Here is a 19,795-nt window from a genome sequence, read left to right as displayed (position 1 = left end):
TGTTGTAGCACATTTGGCACTCTCATGGTTTTATAACTACTGTCAAAAAGAGCAATAATAACGTGGTTCTGTTCTATTTACTTAAAATTATGTTTAAACGGAATTAAAGTGTCATCTTGAAGCACTGATACTGTACACCTTTATGTCCCAAATAGATTTTTCAGCACATTTTATGTTTATTATTATCAAGATAATTACTTCGATGTTTATTGTGTAATCAGTCTGATAAACACTTCTCATAGCTTCAGTTTTGTAAATTTTCTCAAAGGTTTACACAACTAGGCGTTGGAGTGGCTGTGTGGTAAGTAGCTTGCTTATGAACCACATGGTTCTGGGTTCAGTCCCACTGCATGACACCTTGGGCAAGTGTTATCTACTATAGCCTTGGGCCAACCAAAGCCTTGTGAGTGGATTTGGTAGATGGAAACTGAAAGAAGCCCATCGTACATATGTGTGCGTGTATATGTTTGCGTGTCCTTGTTTGTCCCTCCAACATCACTTGACAACCCATGGTGGTGTGTTTACGTCCTCGTAACTTAGCGGTTCAACAAAAGAGACCGATAAAAAATAAGTACTAGGCTTATAAAGAATAAGTCCTGGGGTCGATTTGCTCGACTAAAGGTAGTACTCCAGCATGGCCGCAGTCAAATGACTGAAACATGTAAAAGAGTATTACATCTGGTAAAGAAATTCTAAAACCATGAAATGCAAAAATTAATTATTTATGATAAAATGAAATAACAACTTTAATTCCTAATTTTTCTGTAATAAATTTTTCTGTTTCAATCATTTGACTGCGGCCATGCTGGAGCACCGCCTTTAGTTGAGCAAATCGACCCCAGGACTTATTCTTTGTAAGCCTAGTACTTATTCTATCGGTCTCTTTTGCTGAACTGCTAAGTTACAGGGACGTAAACACACCACCATCAGTTGTCAAGCGATGTTGGAGGGACAAACACAGACACACACACACACACGCACACAGTTAATAATCTAAACGTGAAAACAGAGAAAACCTAACGATGCGAGGACATGGAACAAGTATAGTATTATTGGACGCTCAGGAAAGGAAAGAAAGAAGGCGGAGCTCTTCATCAGAAACATAGAAAAGGAAAAGATTCAAGGAAGGGAAGACAGAGGAAAAAAAAATCGCCAACAATACACACCCGGTCACATATTGAAAGGCTCCTTTCAGTTTCCGTCTAGCAAATCCACTCACAAGGCTTTGGTTGGCCCGAGGCTATAGTGGAAGACACTTGTGCAAGGTGTCATGCAGTGGGAATGAACCTGGAACCATGTGGTTGGTAAGCAAGCTACTTACCACACAGCCACTCCTACGCCTATGTAGAAAATTAGGAACAGATTATGGTTGAAAACAATTAAAATCTAAATTCTTGATTCTCACATTGCAGCTCTTATTGTCCCTTATATCTGATCATATTTTTCTAGGTAGAATATTGTCATTTTAAAATGATTTTTTTATTGTGGTAAAATAATGTTTATAGACTAGTTTATTATATTTAAGATGATTCCTTGGAGGAATGATTTAATGAAATGAGTTAACATTTTAGCATTTAAACCAGCCATATTTAACCCAAATATTTTTCCAGTTTTGTGTTCAAACTGGTCAAATCTGGCCTCTCACACTGACCCTAAAATGTCGTTCTAAAAATAAAAGAACTGCATCATCAAAGTTTCAAGGCCATGAGATAATGCATGATTAATTCAAGCATTACATTTGACTGTGTAACCTGAATGCTAGAGGGGTGAAATAATATAAAGCATACAAGAAACTCAATATAGTCGAATAATCCCTAGTCTGGAATAATTATGAATTTGGCTTCTTTTTACAGGCATCACTAATTTATTGGTGCAATCTATTTCTTAGCTTCCAGTTGCTGTATGTTGATTGAAACAATTGTTTTCTTCAATATTCTTCTGCTTATAATTATTTTATCAATTTATTTAGTTTCAGAAAGTAAAACTGGAGACACAAATGGTGTGGTCTCCTCAACTTCATCTTTGGGTTCATGTCAAAGTTCATCATCAAGTATAGCCTCTCCACAGACTGTATCATCTTCGTTTATTTCACCATCTCGTCTTAGATTTTGTAAGCCTTCTGTTACAGGTATGATGGTTTTACTTTACTTCAGCTTTGACTTCATGTTAATCTTAATACTGATTGGCTTGCTTGAAAAGAAATATAACAAAAAAGATATGGCATTAAAATAAAAGAAGGAATGATTCCATGTTACTCAGTACACCGCCTTCCTGGCACGTGAAAAACATTCGAGTGACGTCATTGCCAGTGCCACTGGACTGGCTCCTGTGCAGGTGGCACGTAAAAAACACCACTTCAGCGTGGCCGCTATCCGTACCGCCTGACTGGCCCTCGTGCCGGTGGCACATAAAAAGACCCACTACACTCTCGGAGTGGTTGGCGTTGGGAAGGGCATCTAGCTGTAGAAACACAACCTGATCAGATTGGAGCCTGGTGCAGCCATCTGGTTCGCCAGTCCTCAGTCAAATCGTCCAACCCATGCTAGCATGGGAAGTGGACGTTAAACGATGATGATGATGAGTATTTTTTATTGCTTACCCAAGCCATGTAATGCTGTTGCTTGACAAACACTCAGAACTGCAATATTTAGTGGTTGAGAGGCTTAGATGCCAGACAAAACTTGTGGCATCAATTCATGCAAATAGTGTTGGATTGGATTGCCTAGCCTATGTTTGGTCCATTGCTGGATGAAGGCCTCAGTATGTTCTTTCCACAAGCCGTGGTCCAATGTGAAGGCTGTGATTTTGAGCTTGAGACCATACCAGTTTGATGAGCTTACTGTTGCACTGGCTTGATGTGGTTTGGCAGAAGGATGAAGCCAGCAAGTTGGCAGAAACGTTAGCACGCTGCGCAAAATGCTTAGTGGTATTTCGTCTGCCGTTACGTTCTGAGTTCAAATTCTGCCGTGGTTGACTTAGCCTTTCATCCTTTCAGGGTCAATAAATTAAGTACCAGTTATTTACTGGGGTCAATGTAATCGACTTAATCCATTTGTCTGTCCTTGTTTGTACCCTCTATGTTTAGCCCATTGTGGGCAATACAGAAATAAGAAGGATGTAGGTTCTTTTTTTTTTTTTTTAATATATGTATATATATATCACTACTTACACTCAAGAGTAAAATCAATTACATCAACCCCAGCACTCAACTAATACTTATTTTATTGACTCCCAAAAAGATGAAAAGCTTAGTCAACCTTGGTAGAACTTAGCACATAAAGGTTGACGAAATACCACTAAGCATTTCGCCCAGCAGGTTAACAATTCTGCTAGCTTGCCTTATACACAAACACACACACACACACACACACATGCATATATATGTATGTACATTCACTGGGCTTTTACTGTTTCCATCAACCAATTTATGCTCAGAAAGTATTGGTTGACCCAAATATATGCTAGGTAACATTGGCCCAAGGTGCTGCACGGTGTAATTGAACCCAGAACCATATGGTTGTTAAGTGAATCTCTGATTCCTAGCATGATTAAAAAAATAAATAAGACAAACTATTTTAATATGCTGGCATAAAAAGAAAAAAAAATCATTTACTTGCTGGTTTATGAAGTTTCACCTTTTTTTAATATACATTTCTGTCTCATTACAGTTCTGGGTGTTTCCACATCATCTAACCCAGGTAAGTTGAGAAGACTTGAAATTTTTATTTTCTTATTTCTTGTCTGAAAATGTAAAAATAGTTTTAGTTTTCTGTATAGATTTGATTATTATTCTGGGATTTTAGGGACCCAAATCACTGTGGTAGGGTGTCATGTTTTCTTAATCTCTTCTGGTCTAGCTTAATTTATCTTTTATCTTTTACTTGTTTCAAACATTGCACTGCAGTTATGCTGGGACACCACCTTCAAATGTGTAGTTGAACAAATTGACCCCAGTACTTATTCTATTGGTTCTTTTGCCAAACTACTTAGTGATGGGCAGTGGGGTGTGTGTGTGCCAAACACAAACACATATGTACATATATATAGAATGGGCTTCCACACAGTTTCCATCTACCAAATTCACTCACAAGGCATTGGTTGGCTCAAGGCCTTAATTGAAGACGCTTGCCTAAGGTGCCACACAGTAGGACTGAACCCAAAACCATGTAGTTGTTAAGCAAGCTTCTTAACCACACAGCCATACTTATGCCTTGGTTATCTCAATTTCATTGTTACATAAATTATTTCAAAATCTCTCTTTGCATTATCAGTGACAGCTATAAAATTCCTTTTTCCTAATCTCCACTTTCTTCTGTAGCTATGGTTACTAGCTAGCAGTAGATGTTGCATAGATATACTTTGTAAAAAGTATACTGTTGCATTTATCGACTTTACATGATGCACTTGCCTCTCCTAGTGGTTCTTTTTTTTTTATCATGCCACTCTCTCCACCCTGTAATAACATCTATCTGGCTACCCTCCTTTTACTTCCACTCCTGTCTCTTCTTGAAGTGTTTGTTTAAGATAACCTAACACCCTCACGCCACCAACACCACAACCACCATCTTTGTTATCTGCTGGATGAGAAGGTCATGAAAATTCTATCTGAATTGCCTCTACAATTCAGAATAGCTTTACAAATCAGGAACCCCAGAGCTAGTATTAGTTTGTAATGAAAAATTGCTACGAAAGGAAACTGAAACCAGATGTGTAAAGGAGCAGGAATACAATAAAATTTAATATGCCCCCCCACTAATCTTCCTTTAATTGTAGGAATAATGTGTGAAGTTAATATTTATCTTGCTTTGTGTCTGATGCCGATCTTTACCCTCTTTATTATGGTTCTATTGAAATGCCAACCCGTATCTTATCTTACAGTTCTTGCTGCTAGTAAAATGATGCCAAACCCTTTTGCTCCTAAAGCCTCCCTAAAGAGTGAAACTGTATCACTGGCATCTATAACATCACAGTCTTGTGAAGGTCAGTTATTTTCTTTATACTTTTAGTATTTGTTTCTCTTTTAATTGTTGTTGACATGAAGCTAGCTATTGATTTTGTCATTTATATCTGCTTTAAGGGTTATTTACAGCAAGGTTTAGGTCTTTTTTTTCTCCCTTGTAAGCTGCTTGAAAGAGACCATAGCTGAGCAGTTCAAAAACATCAGTGATGGAAGCCCGTTGTTAAATCAATACCTTAATTAGTGGCTTAGTACGGGTTCTCAGAGTCTAAAGACAAAAATATTTTTGACATCAAAGGAAATTCTGTGCCCCCTTATACCTACTCCCAAGGACAACTGTCCCTTACACCGCTGGTATGAGCTTTATATTTTTTGTAGAAAAACTGTATTTCAGTTAATTCTTAAAATAATTGTGAATCCCAGTTGTTTTTGTAAAGCAAATATAAATTTAATTTTAAATATATTAGTGTTTTAACCTCAACAAAAGTGTCTTTTTTAAATTTATGAATGTCTAAACTCAAAATAACCCAGATAAAATCTCCTTCAAAAAACAAAAATCATTCTTTAACACAAGAGAAGATATGGATAATTTAGTTCAGTGTACAATATCTGAATAAAAAAGATGAGGTGGTCACAGTTGGAAAACCAATGATCATACCTACTGGATTAACTGTTTGGTGTTTAAACCAGTCATATCTGGCCCAAATATCCCGGCTGTTTTATGGTCAAACTGGCCAGATCCAGCTTCTCACATCTGCCTAATAATGTCATTCTGAAGACAAACACTCACTTTAATGAAATCTGAAAGCTACAAGATAATGCATGATTAGTTCAAAGCAATGAATAAAAATAAGCATTACATTTGACAGAGTAATCTGAATACTAAAGGAGTAAACCTAATCAACAACCTCTTTGCAGTTGGATTATAATATTGATTGGTAAATATCTTTGCTACAGGCTCAGCATCATACTAATGATTAGATACCAACTAGTGACTCTTTCTTGGGCTTTGATGACAGATTGACTTAACCGCTTGATATTTCCTTTACAGTTCATCTTTCAATTGATTTTCCTTTCTCTTATATTTACATCTTTTGTTTTATTTCCTTTTATTTCATAGGTATTATTGCACCAAGTCGATTTGGTGCATCCCGCCAAGCTGATCCAGATTCTACTGGTATGTTGAGACCAATTACTATTTATAAATTTTTTTCAATAACATACTTGGTTTTCCTGTTTAGGATTTCTGGGCGCAAGACAAATACACTGTTGTGGAAGTGTCTAAGGGAGATAATTCTGTGAGAGTATTATTTTAAATAATGATATAACTGAAATGTAATTAAAACATATCTTTTGTCTATAACTTCCTGTCTGTCCCATAATAATGACAAGAACGAATGCAGCTTGAATCTTCGAAATCTTTTATCTTAAGATACATTTATATGTATGTGTAAGAAAACTCTCACTCGAGAATCAAGAAAGGGTTAGTTACAGGAAGGACATCTAGCTGTAAAACAGTGTTTCAACAATATGCCTAATCCATTCTAGAATGGGAAAGCAGACAAAACGAATGAACAAATTTATGTGTATGGCTTTTCCACTGATTTACATCTATCATAAGGTGTGAACTGATAAACCAGTACTTTCAAATAAAAATTGCCTTGTGGTATTTGTTCTGAAATGCAGCAAACCCATGATTGGCTCATTAGAAACTTGCTACAAACAATGATACTATTGACACTATAGGACTAACAAGCATTATATCTTAACACTTCAGACTAACTGCCATAATATAACTTTGCATATTGTTTTCTAATTATGCTCAGCTAAAAGGAGATGGTTAGATCAGTTCACATTGCCCCGTAAGGAGCATAGGGCTGGTTTCCCATTTTTTTCTGGCTTATATTCCTCCCTGGATGGGACGCTGAACTCTTGCAAGATTGCTCATTTTTACCAGCTGAGTGGACTGGAGCAACGTAAAATAAAGTGTTTTGCTCAAGAACACAATGCATCACCTAGACTAGGAATCGAAACCACCATCTTATGGTTGTGAATCAAACACCGTAACCATTAAGCCATGTGCCTCCTCTAAAAAGAATTGACAGTACTTAAATATATTAAATTGTATTTTAAGGACTGTTACTATTTTTGGTCTGCGGGTTATGGGCTTTGTTTAGATAGGTGGTTGTGGAGCATTTTAATACTTATATTTTTTTTCCTCTTTCCACAGATGGAAAACGTAGTGTTTTCTGGAACACATCCCTTTTAGCTCCCTCTAAATTTAGTAAGTATTATTATCAATTCTTTTATTATTTTTTTTTCCTATTGATACCAGTATAAAAGAAAACAAAACACACAGATGTTTAATTGATGATGATAACGATGATGAGGTTAATAATCATTATGGTAATACAGTCTTTTACCGCCTGGTATCAGTCAATAAGATGTGGTGGTTTCAATACTGATGGTTCAGCACAGATGACTAGACATTTGATACTGGAGACAAGCACACATACACACACACACATATATATATGTATATACAATAGGCTTCTTTCAATTTCCACTTATCAAATCCACTCATAAGGCTGTGGTCGACCCAGGACTATAGTAGGTGATACTTGCTCAAGGTGCCACACAGTGGGACTTACCTGGAATAGGAAGGAAACTTACCACACAACCATGCCTGTACTTATTCTCTTTTACTCTTTTACTTGTTTCAGTCATTTGACTGCGGCCATGCGAGAGCACTGCCTTTAGTCAAACAAACTGACCCCAGGGCTTATTCTTTGTAAGTTCAGTACTTATTCTTTTGGTCTCTTTTGCCGAACTGCTTAAGTTATGGGGGTGCAAACACACCAACATCGGTTGTCAAGCTATAGAGGAGGGGGCAAACATAGACACACAAACACTTATATACACACACACACACACAATGGGCTTCTTTCAGTTTCTAAATCCACTCTCAAGGTTTTGGTTGACCCGAGGCTATACTAGAAGACACTTGCCCAAGGTGCCACACAGTGGGATTGAACCTGGAACCATGTGGTTGGTAAGCAAGCTACTTACCACACAGCCACTCCTGAGCCTCTGTTTGTATTCACATCACATGATGTACAAACTTATTGTTTTACCAACACATTATCCTTTATTTCATTTGTGAATTGTAACTTTTTATGTTCCAGTTAACTACTAAATTCCAAGTCTTCTTCAATTTGCCTGTAGTCCATATAGTATCTTGTAAATATCTTAAACATTTTCAATCACTTTACTTCCCATGTGCATTAAGTGCTCTTAGCACTGCAGTAGTCTTTCTTGCATATTAGCAATTAGTTACTTTCTCAGTACATTTGGCATGCAATCTGTGTCTAAAGTGTTCATTAAATACCTAATAATGAAATTATTGTGTTGGACAAATAGTGTTTGCTTTATGTTGAACTAGACAGACATCAGAAAGCACAAATAGTAGTTAACAAAGCAATCATTCAACCTGCTAAATAGTAACAAAATATCATCGGATTACTCTCTACAGTATTTTAAAAAGAGAGAGAGAGAGAGAGAGAAAGAAAGAAAGAACATATGGGATGATGTTATCTTGAGTATGAAAACAATCAGGATAGTCATAGTTGGAATGGCTTCCATCATAGGTTTGCTTAATAACCAGAACTTCTATCAGAAATTTTCATCAGAGTTGATGGAGAGCCATGAAGAAAAGACAAAAACATCCAACCAGTGACATTCAGTAACTATAAATCAGCATTGCCTTACTGACACTTGTGCCCGTGGCATGTAAAAAACATTCGAGCATGGCTGTTGCCCGTACTGCCTGACTGGCCCTTGTGCCAGTGGCACGAAAATGCACCCACTACACTCTTGGAATGGTTGGCGTTAGGAAGGGCATCCAGCTGTAGAAACTCTGCCAGATCAGATTGAAGCCTGGTGCAGCCATCTGGTTCGCCAGCCCTCAGTCAAATCGTCCAACCCATTCTAGCATGGAAAGCGGACATTAAACGATGATGATGTGATTGGTTGAAGCTGATGTTGTCTATTCATATAACTTCAGTAACATTGGTGTAGATGCCATAAGATATCATCATCATTCAACGTTTGTGTTTTATGTTGGCATGAGCACATGGTTTGACAGGACCCAATTTGTCCATGGACTGCATTCTGCTCCAGTATCTTTTGACATGGTTTCTGCAGCTAGATATCCTTCCTAATGCCAACTGCTTTAACCCTTTCATTACAAACCGGCTTTGGCTTTGTAGTACAAATGTCTTGTTTTCATAAGTTTTGAATTAAAATCTTCCACCTAAGTTCCGTCACAATTAATGTTCCTAATACTAACTTAATGGTAACTAAGTTATTTTACTAAATTCTTTGTCATATCTAAAAAAACCACAAAGGATCTCAAAATAAATACAGTAACAAAAGGGTTAAGCATGGACTAGGTGCTTTTTTTATGTCACCTACACTATTGAGGTTGCCAGGCAACTCCCAGAACTACAGATTCTGGGGTGAAAGGATTAGCTTCATGCTAGTGGACAAGAGGATTGAACTCTGAGAAGTTGGGGAGGGCAATGGAGGTTCTTACAGAGCAATTTACCAAATTACAAAATTGAAATGGATGGTGGGATTCGTTTTCCTGATCATTCAGTTTAATATTCTAGGGTATCTGTTGTGTTTTAATATATTCACTTTCCTGTAACTTGTGGGTATGCCTTGACACCTCTTCACTATTTTCTTTCTTTCTACTGGAGTAGCCATGTATCTCCTCTATTGTAAGGCACCTGTGTTTACCCTTCTTTCATCACTTGATGTAAAGCCACCTCCCTTGGCTGAAAGGTCTTCTCTTGCAAGTTACTTGGTGACCCCACTAGTACTGGTGCCATATAGAATGTAACTGGTACACTTTGGGTAGAAGTTGTCATTAAGAAGGGCATCCAGCTGTAGAAGCCATACCAAAACAGACATTTGAGCTTGGCATATCCTCTGGCTCATCAGCTCATGTTAAACGATGATCACACACACATAGCTTAAATATATGCCAAAAGGAGATAATCTTTATTTGAATTATTTATTGATTTTTTTTTTCCCATTCTAGATGTTCAGTCTTCTCAGAATGTTCACTCTTTGATCAAACCTGCCACTTTACCAGACCCTACAAATAAAAATTCTGTTGATAAAAGTAAGTTTGGATTATCGCTTCGTAATCTTTTACTGGTTTTTGTCATTGGACTATAACCATACTGAAGCTTTGCCATCAAATGTGTTCTTTATGTGTGTGTGTGTGTGTATATATTTATATATCTGTAAATGAGACAATTACTTGGTAGCCATGATAAAACTCCGAGTTTCGGATGCCGAGGTGGAAATCCACGCTGCCATCTCTTCAGTTATCCAGCCATCGGAAAAATGCTATGAAAATAATGGCATGGATTTCCACCTTGGCATCCGAAACTCAGAGTTTTATCATGGCTACCAAATAATTGTCTCATTTACAGCTAAGTTCCTCTATTTTACATAATATCAAGGACTCTTTCTTTCTTTTGTTATCTTACCATTTTTATCAATATATATATATATATATATATATATATATGTATACATAGTTACATTTTGGAACATTGGGTCTTGAAGCACATAGAGCTATGAGTAGTAACTTGTAAATTTTGCTTTGAAAAACTCTTTTGGAAAGAAAAATCAAAGGCTGCCCGTCATGGCTTCGGGAGGTGCCTACTGACAGCCTTTGGCTTTTTCTATCCAAAAGCGTGTCTATCTGTGTGTATAGATAAAATATGTCTGTTGTTACAAATATATCGCCTTGTTTTGTTGAATATTTGTTACAACTAAATATTTCAGTTAGAGACTACATTGTTTACCATTTGTATTTAACATTCATTAGTATTTTTTTTTTATAATTAACAATGTTTTTTTTTCTAAATATGGTTAGAAAAGCATTAATTTAATTTTCTTTTAAAACTGAGCAAGTTTCCATTGTTTTCTGTCTTCAGGTCAACAAGATGCTGACTCGTCGTCATCGAAACGAGTTGGTGACACTGCAGCGCCAAAAGAAAATGTCTCTTCCAACAGCGATTTAAACCAGCAGAAAACTGCTGATGGTGGAATTACAACCACAACTGGTGATAATGACACTACATCATCATCATCTTCATCATCATCATCATCATCTAAGTTCTCCACACCAATTTTTAGTAGGTAATACAACACAGTGTTAACTGACATTTCCCCATTTTGCTTTTTCATAATATGATGTTAAGATTAATGGTTCGTTTCATTAATTCTCTGTTAATATTGATCCAAAATTATTGCTGTGAGTTAGTTAAAGATTTTGTACTACTGACTACATGGCCATGAGTTCAATCCCTCTTGCTTTAAACAACTGTTGTGTTTGATACTAGTTGCCTCCTCCAATTTGTTTCACAATGGTATCACTCTTATTTTCCTGGTTGAGTTATTAGTAATAGGAAACACATCCACTGTAAAAATAATTGCATTAGCAAGATAGGGATTTTTTTTTTCTTTTTTTGGTCTTGGGATGATCGTTATGCCAATAATAATAATGATAACAAGTCCACAATCAGCTCTTTTATTAGTCAGTTGGTTAAATACCTGACCAACTAACTGATTGATCATTTGTTTAATGTGCTGGTTTAACAATCAGTCTCTTTTACTTGTTTCAGTCATTTGACTGTGGCCATGCTGGAGCACTGCCTTTAGTCGAGCAAATCAAACCCAATACTTATTCTTTGTAAGCCTATCGGTCTCTTTTGCCGAACCGCTAAGTTATGGGGACATAAGCACACCAGCATCGGTTGTCAAGCAATGTTGGGGGGACAAACATATACACACACACACATACATATATATATATATGTACATATATACGACAGGCTTCTTTCAGTTTCCTTCTACCAAATCCACTCGAGTCTTTGGTCAGCCCGAGGCTATAATAGAAGATACTTGCCCAAGGTGCCATGCAGTGGGACTGAACCCGGAACCATGTGATTGGGAAGCAAGCTTCTTACCACACAGCCACTCCTATGCCAATGAGTTATTTGTTAGTCAAAGTCCTTTTGTTTCTGTTTCTGACCTTCTCAGTGACTTGCCTTCTCCCTTTATTTTATTGGTTTCATTTAATGGACTGCAGCTTGAAGTGTTTTTTAGTCAATCATATAGATCCCATACTTATTTCAGCTTGGTACTTATTTTATTGATCTCTTTTTGTCAGACTTCTGAGTTACTTAATTGACATTAAGGAATACAACTCACACATTAGGTTACACCAATAATTATAAATACATACACACATAATTATCATCATTGTTTTATTAAGATGCTAGTGTGGGTGTGTAGTTAAGGAACTTTCTTCCCATTCATATGGTCTTGAGTTCAGTCCCACTGTGTGACACCTTGGGCAAGTGTTTTCTGCTGTAGTCCCAGGCCAGCCAAAGTCTTGTGAGTGGATTTGGTAGACCGAAACTGAAAGAAGGCTGCTGTATGTATGTGTGTGTTTGTGTGTTCCATTGCTTTGACATCACATGATGGTTGTAAGCAAACATCACTGTCATACAAATGATGTTCCTTTCTAGTCTTCCATGGAAAGCATGTCTTGCTTTGGAAAATATTACCGTGGAAATAATTGAGGCTTGGTAACAGGAAAGGCGTCCAGCCTTAGAAAATCTGCTTTGACAAATTTCATCTGATCATGCTAGCATGAAAACATAGACATTAGATGATGATTTTTTTTTACATTCACTTTCCATACTAATGTAGGTTGGATGGGTTGTCATAGTTTGAATCAATTCTTATTCAAAGTTACTACTCTCCTAAGTGGGGCAAACAATGTCTTACTGGTATAATACATTTTTGGCTTGATTTCTACTGCTATGTATCTATCTGATGACCCACCACTTTACAGACTCTACTGAGTGCATTTTATTGTGGCAACAGCATTAGAAAGAATATTATCATAATGGGGTTTTGCACAGTTTTCATCTATTAAATTCCACTCAAAACATTAGTCGATTCATGGTCCGAGGTTCAATCCAAGCTTGCACTTATATAAATAGGAAACACTCATTCCTGTTACATAATAGATATAAGTTTCTAAAGATGCATGAGTATGTAGTAGGTCCATAACACTATTTCTGTACTGAGATACACTGTATTTGATTGCATAAAAACCACATGAGCATATTAGATGCACCACCACAACTTCTGCAGTGCACATTCAGGAGAAAAGTGTTTTTAATGCATTAAAGTTTATGAGAGGTCCAACTTCTTAGATAGGATCTAGAGTGTGGTTTTGAGACAGTTTTTTTTTTTTCTTTGAGAGGTAAAAAGGGCATCTTCCATGCCCTCAAATATGCTAATTTATGTGTGTGTGAGAGAGAGAGGACATGCTGGTGTCTCATGATCTGGTTTGTAAATTGTTGACTTCATCAAAATAATGTTTCTTGTAAATGTTTATTGGAAACTGAAACTGTCTGTTTGCAGAGTTGGCAATAACAACAGTCCTGTGAACCTCCACACTGGCCAGACTAGTGTAAATAATAATACCGAAGCTGCTGCTGCCACTACTACTACTTCTACTGGAGGAGAATTTCTCTTTGGTACCAATCTTCATGAACGTGTGGTTGTGAGTTTCATGCTTTCTTATTAAAGATTACCTACAAATTCTATGGATGACAAGTGACACCAAAATTTTACTTGTTATTCCATTCTTAGTCTTACCTGCAGTATATTTCTTTAATCCCCTTTCACACCAAATTACCTAACCCTGTTCTTGGTTCTATGATAAAAAAAAATTCCTGTTTTAAAGTCATCTAAATTAAACCTTGCATTAATATTTTTTGTAATCTAAGTTGGCGAGCTGGCAGAATCGTTAACACATCAGGCAAAATGCTTAACTGCATTTCATCTGCTTTATGTGCTGAGTTCAAATTCCAGAAGGTTGACTTCACCTTTCATCTTTTCAGGACTGATAAAATAAGTATCAGTTGATCACTGGGGTCGATGTAATCGACCTATCCCTTCTCCCAAAATTGCTGGCCTTGTGCCAAAATTTGAAACCAGTATTTCTTGTTATTTTGTGTTCAAAACATCAAACTTAATTCTTCATTATTTTCCAAATTAATTGAAACCAAAGTGTTACATTTCATTGAAAATGCTGTAACAAAATGGTTAAATGATGCTATTTCTCTAAAAAATCAAAATAACTTTTGGTTGTGGTTATGTCTGAAATGGAAAGCTATTTACCATATTTTAACATTTATAAGGAACCCTTCTTTGTCAAAAATTGGTTAAAAAATATGGGAGTTTCTTATACATGGATAAGTATTATAATCCCTTATAAAACTTTTTTTTTCAAATTTTAAGCCCCAAAAATTAGGGGTTCCTTATACATGTTAAAATGCAATAACTTTTGTCTCTTGCGAAAGATCTTAGACTCAAAAGAATTCAATTTTACATTAAATAGTCACATATTGTAAAAACTAAACTCTTTCCTATTATTAACATTAAAATGTTGTTGCTAACTTGAACTAAATATTACTGTAGCAATATTGAATGCATTTTGGGGCTTAATTTCATGGGATAAGGACAGGTCCTTATAATAATCACATACAAATTATGTGCCACATCTTGTAACTAACAACTCTTCTTATTTGCAGTTGTTATTCTTTTGTCAGTAGTTTCTGTTTAATTTACCATTGTCACTTTAACCCTTTAGCATTTAAACCAGCCATATTCAACCAAAATATTCTACTTGTTTGATGTTCAAACTAGCCAGATCTGGCCTCTCACACCTACCCTATAATGTCATTGTAAAAAATAAGCCAATCACACCATCGAAATTTTAAAGCTACAAGATAATGCATGATTAATTCAAACCAAAGCGAATAAATAAGCATTACATTTGACAGTAATCTGAATGCTAAAGGGTTAAGGAAAAGCTCTCCCCCCCCCCCACCACCACCACCTTCCCGCAGAAATTAAGATTATAGTTTGTATCCACTTTGTTTTAATATTGTGTTGTCTGCAATTTTTATAGGGTCTTAATCAAAATTCAGAAAAGAGTAATAATTGTTCTGGATTTGTGTTTGGGGAAAATCTTGCTGATAGAGTTGTGGCTGCCGACAAACCATCCTCTCCCCTTCCAGATCACAATGACTCGTCTGAAGAAATCACAAATAACGGTAAGTGTTCTTTTGATATTTGGACATTTAATGGAAGCGTTGGTTGTCATCGTATGGTGGGTGTGCAGGTAAGGGTGTCGGTTGATGGGCTGTGAGCTCTGCATGACCAGTTCTTTCATAGGAGATTGCACAGTTAACATGTTCGTTATCATCATTTAACGTCTGTTTTCCATGCTGGCATGGGTTGAACAGTTTGATTGAAAATTGGTAAACTGGGGAGCAGCACCAGGTTTCAGTCTGATTTGGCATGCTTTCTCCAGACGGATGCCCTTCCTAGCACCAACCACTCCAAATATAGTGGCAGGTGCCAGTTACTAAACACCAGCATCGGCCATGACTACAATCTCACTTGGCTTGAAGGGGTTTTCTTTAGCATGGTATATTCTTTTCTACTCTAGGCACAAAGCCCGAAATTTTGGGGAGGAGGCCAGTTAATTAGATCAACCCAGTACGCAACTGGTAGTTAATTTATCGACTCTGAAAGGATGAAAGGCCAATTTGACCTCGGCAGAATTTGAACTCAAGCGTAAAAACAGACGGAGTACTCCTAAGCATTTCACCCGGCTTGCTAATGTTTCTGCCAGCTTGGTGTCTTCTTAAGCATAGTACATTACCAAAGGTCTCGGTTACTTGTCGCTGACTCCATCAGGCCCAAAGTTCAAAGGTTGCTTTTTACATGTTACCGGCAACGGGTGCCAGGTATGCTACACTGGCATTGACCATGACTACGATGTCGCTTGGCTTGATGGGTCTTCTCAAGCTTAGCATATTGCCCAACATATCACTATCTCACGTTTAGAATATATTTTCTATCTTGACTTGGGTTGAATAATTCTGAAAATTCTCGTGTCTTTCTTTCATTTTTTACCTGTTTCGGTCATTGGACTGTGGCTATGCTGGGGTACTGTTTTGAAAGGTTTAGTCAAACTAATTAACCCCAATATTCATTTTTTAGAGTCTAGCACTCATTCCAATCAGTATCTTTAGCCAAGTTGATAAATTACCAGGATGTAAACTAACACTGGTTGTCAGGTGATGTGGGACAAACAAACACAAAGACACACATATGATGGAATTCAACACAGATTCCCACTCAAGTCATTGGTTGGCCAGAGCTATTACGGAAGGCACATACTCATGGTGTCCCACAGTAGGACCGACCCTCAAACCACATGGTTGCAAAGCAAGCTGTTTCACCACACAACCATACCTGCACCAGTCTTTTAATCTTTTCATTGGACTGTGGCCATGCTGGGGCACCATGTTGAGAGGCTTTTAGTTGAATGAATCGACCCCAGTACTTTTTTTAAAGCCTGATACTTATTCTATTGGTCTCTTTTGCTGAACCACAAAGGTACAAGGATGTAAACACCAACACTGGTTGTTGAGTGGTGGCCAGGGACAAACACAGACACACATACACATGAAAGGTTTCATGCAGTTTCTTCCTGCCAAATTCACTCATGAGGCTTTGGTCAACCCAATGCTATAATAGAAGATACTTGGCTCAAGGTACCACGCAGTGAGACTGAACCCGCAACCATGTGGTTGGGAAGCAAACTTCTTATTTCTTTACTACCCACAAGGGGCTATGCACAGAGGGGGCAAACAAGGACAGACAAATGAATTAAGTCAATTATATCGACCCTAGTGTGTAACTGGTACTTATTTAATCGACCCCAAAAGGATGAAAGGCAACGTCGACCTCGGCAGAATTTGAACTCAGAACATAGCGGCAGACAAAATACCGCTAAGCATTTCACCCGGTATGCTAATGTTTCTGCCAGCTTGCCACTGCTTTCTTACCACATAGACACACCTGTGCCCGCGTCATTGTTTTAAATATATTTTCTGTTTTAGCTTAGGGTGAATAATTCTGAAAATTCATGTCCATTGTCCTTTAATTTCTGAACATTTCTTTATTTGTGGACACTTTTCTATCAAATGTAAGTCGTTTCTAGCTATGGATAAATGAACTGAAACAATTCCATGTTATAATTGGTAGGTGAACCAAGGAAAGGAGATTTGTAATTAATATCTGTATTTTTTTTTATGTGTTTTATATTCATTTTTCGTGCTTCATAAAGCAGCTGGTGTGTTATTGGAACAATAGCCTTAACAGCTGGATGGCTTTACTGCTGTTACATTAACCATTCAACTGTGAAGTAGGGAGTGGATTTCCTTTTTGTTTTTATTTTGCAGCATTGTTGATTTGTATGATTCTTTGGAAAGCATTAATACATAGAGACATATACATATGTATGTGAATACACATGCACAGGTGTAGTTTTTGTGGTTAAGAAGCTTCCTTCACAACCTGGTAGTCTTCAGGTTACTCCCACTGCACAACACCTTTGTCAAATGTGTTCTACTTTATCCCTGGGCCAACCAAAGCCATGTGAGTGGATTTAGTAAATAAACTGGCAGAAGCTTATCGTGTGTGTGTGTGTGTATGCCCTTTGTCTAAACATCACTTGATAGGAGACAAACATAACGTGCTCATATGTGTGTGTGTGTGTCTAAAAAAGTTTGTTGTCATGTAAGTAAGCGTATCTGAGAATTAGTTTTGGGGTTGAAAATGCACCTGAGTCTTAGAATGAATTGTAGTTTAAAAGAATTTTTTTTTTTAATTTATTAAAACTGGTTTCAATAATTTATTTGTTTTTCAAGTGTAAATAAATAAAGAAATACATAAGATACAAATTAAAAAGAAAATGAAGGAACAGGAGAAAATTCCATAGCAGTTAAAACATGCTGAGAAAGTCAAATGTCCATAAACTTCACAGTATTTGGAAATTATAAAAGTTCAGTTGCTCTACAAATTTCGTAATAATATATAGTTGACAGTTCCAATAGGATTCAAAGCAATGTTATATTAGCAACTAGATACAAATAAGATTTTTAAAAATAAAATAATCTTTTTACCAGTTCTGCTGCGGTGTATTGTTCTTTGTTTGTTTTGCTTGTCCGCCTATAGGTTTTAAGATATAGGTTCTCAAGTCCTAGGTCTTAAATTAGTCCTGATTAGTTACTAACTCAATGACACGAGTTGTTTTTATCCACCTGTGGCCTCGCATTCTTGTTAGATGACTACCTGAGTATATCATTCCTTTAAAATGTTCTGGTCAAGTAATGGTAGTCCAGCATTCTGATTGGTCGACAACCTGGGGATGTCCTTTTTCCATCAATTGTTTTGATCACTAGTCTTCTGTTCTGTAGTAGTCCAACGCTCTGGTTGGTTGATTTATGGATTACGTCATTTGCTTATCAAATGTTCATTGTTCCAGTTGGCTGATTTCTTTAAGGCATCTCTTGTTTCTCTGTCATCTGACAGCTGAATGTTTAAAAGCATTTGTTTAATACTTTTTTATTTTCCTGAGGGTCTGCTTTTGGTTAAAATTAAGATCCAATTTATCATTCGTGAAGTGACACCAAAAAATGTTTAAAAAAAATACTTTGTGTAATAATACAGTGGTTTGAAGTTAATTTCAAATCCCACAGGAAGCCTTTTGCCTTGACTTTTGATGTATCATTGTTATTTTTATTGTTTCATGTTGTTTAGTTGGATTGAATTAACTGTTTCCTGATTCTGTTGTCTTGTTGAGTATTTAGTATATTTCTGAATAAGCTTATTTTCTTTGTATAATTGAAATTGGGCTGAAGTGTTACTGATATATTGATATAAGGGGAAAATTTGTTATTTGAGATGTTGTTTGTCCATTGGGCAATGATCAGATATGTATATATATATATAGAGAGAGAGAGAAAGAGAGAGATGTACATATGCATATACAATGAGCTTTTGTCTGTTTTTATCTTCTAAGTCCACTCACATGGCTTCAGCCCATGGTTAGAGTGCAAGACACTTGTTTAAGGTGTCACACAGTGGGACTGAACCTGTAAACATGTGGTTGGGAAGAATTCTCTGTATCTTTATGTGTTATAAGAGATGACTAAAAAGGTTGGTATCATAAAGGGTCGCCATCTATAAAAACAACGGTGTTGACACAGGGCAGGTTTCTGCACAGTTTCCACCTACCAAATTCTACTCAGAAGATATTAGTTATCCTGAAGCTATGATAAAATTCTCTTGCTCAAGATGCCGTGTAACAGGATAGAATCCAGAACTGGTTGCAAACGAAACTTCTTAACCCTACAAATATTTCTGTCTCCTTGTAATCTGAAATGATTGAAAAAAATGGAATGGGTGTGAGGAATAGAATTGAACACATCATTTATCTTTTATTGTTTTTTTTCCTGTTTCAGTCATTGAATTGTGGCCATGCTTAGGACACTGCCTTGATGGGTTTAGTCGAACAAATCAACCCCAATATTTTTTTTAATTCTTTTTTAAGCCTGATATTTATTCTGTCTGTTCCTTTTGCCAAGCTGCTTGGTTACAGGGACATAAATCATCACTAGTTATCTAGTGATGGTGAGACAAAGACCCCACACACACACACATGCATATATCATCATCATTATTGTTTTAACGTCCACTTTCCATGCTAGCATGGGTTGGACTATTTGACTGAAGACTGGGGAACCAGATGGCTGCACCAGGCTCCAATTTGATCTGGCAGAGTTTCTACAGCTTATGATGTCCTTCCTAATGCCA

At 36.8% G+C, this 19,795-nt stretch overlaps 1 protein-coding gene and 1 long non-coding RNA gene across 4 annotated transcripts in view; one reads left to right on the top strand and one right to left on the bottom strand.

The window, feature by feature from the left end:
- Positions 1 to 19,795, top strand: part of LOC115216600 (ran-binding protein 3) — a 51,371-nt gene that overhangs the window by 20,204 nt on the left and 11,372 nt on the right. For 2 of the 3 annotated variants that reach the window (XM_036506632.1, XM_029786074.2), the window contains 9 exons: positions 1,970 to 2,128; positions 3,669 to 3,698; positions 4,879 to 4,980; positions 6,078 to 6,134; positions 7,188 to 7,241; positions 10,062 to 10,145; positions 10,972 to 11,176; positions 13,478 to 13,619; positions 15,033 to 15,177. In XM_036506632.1, coding sequence (XP_036362525.1) covers positions 1,970 to 2,128; positions 3,669 to 3,698; positions 4,879 to 4,980; positions 6,078 to 6,134; positions 7,188 to 7,241; positions 10,062 to 10,145; positions 10,972 to 11,176; positions 13,478 to 13,619; positions 15,033 to 15,177 — 978 coding nt within the window. The remainder of the gene's footprint in view (positions 1 to 1,969; positions 2,129 to 3,668; positions 3,699 to 4,878; positions 4,981 to 6,077; positions 6,135 to 7,187; positions 7,242 to 10,061; positions 10,146 to 10,971; positions 11,177 to 13,477; positions 13,620 to 15,032; positions 15,178 to 19,795) is intronic. The other variant, XM_036506633.1, reaches the window with a different exon arrangement.
- Positions 2,057 to 18,592, bottom strand: LOC118765121. The gene is made up of 4 exons (XR_005000972.1): positions 18,103 to 18,592; positions 5,616 to 5,765; positions 3,614 to 3,741; positions 2,057 to 2,190 (listed from the first exon to the last, which is right to left on the bottom strand). It is a non-coding gene; the product is annotated as an uncharacterized LOC118765121 (long non-coding RNA).

The sequence above is a fragment of the Octopus sinensis genome, linkage group LG10 (assembly GCF_006345805.1).
Source record: "Octopus sinensis linkage group LG10, ASM634580v1, whole genome shotgun sequence".
NCBI classification, from domain to species: Eukaryota; Metazoa; Mollusca; class Cephalopoda; order Octopoda; family Octopodidae; genus Octopus; species Octopus sinensis.
This window is presented reverse-complemented; position numbering and strand designations above follow the sequence as displayed.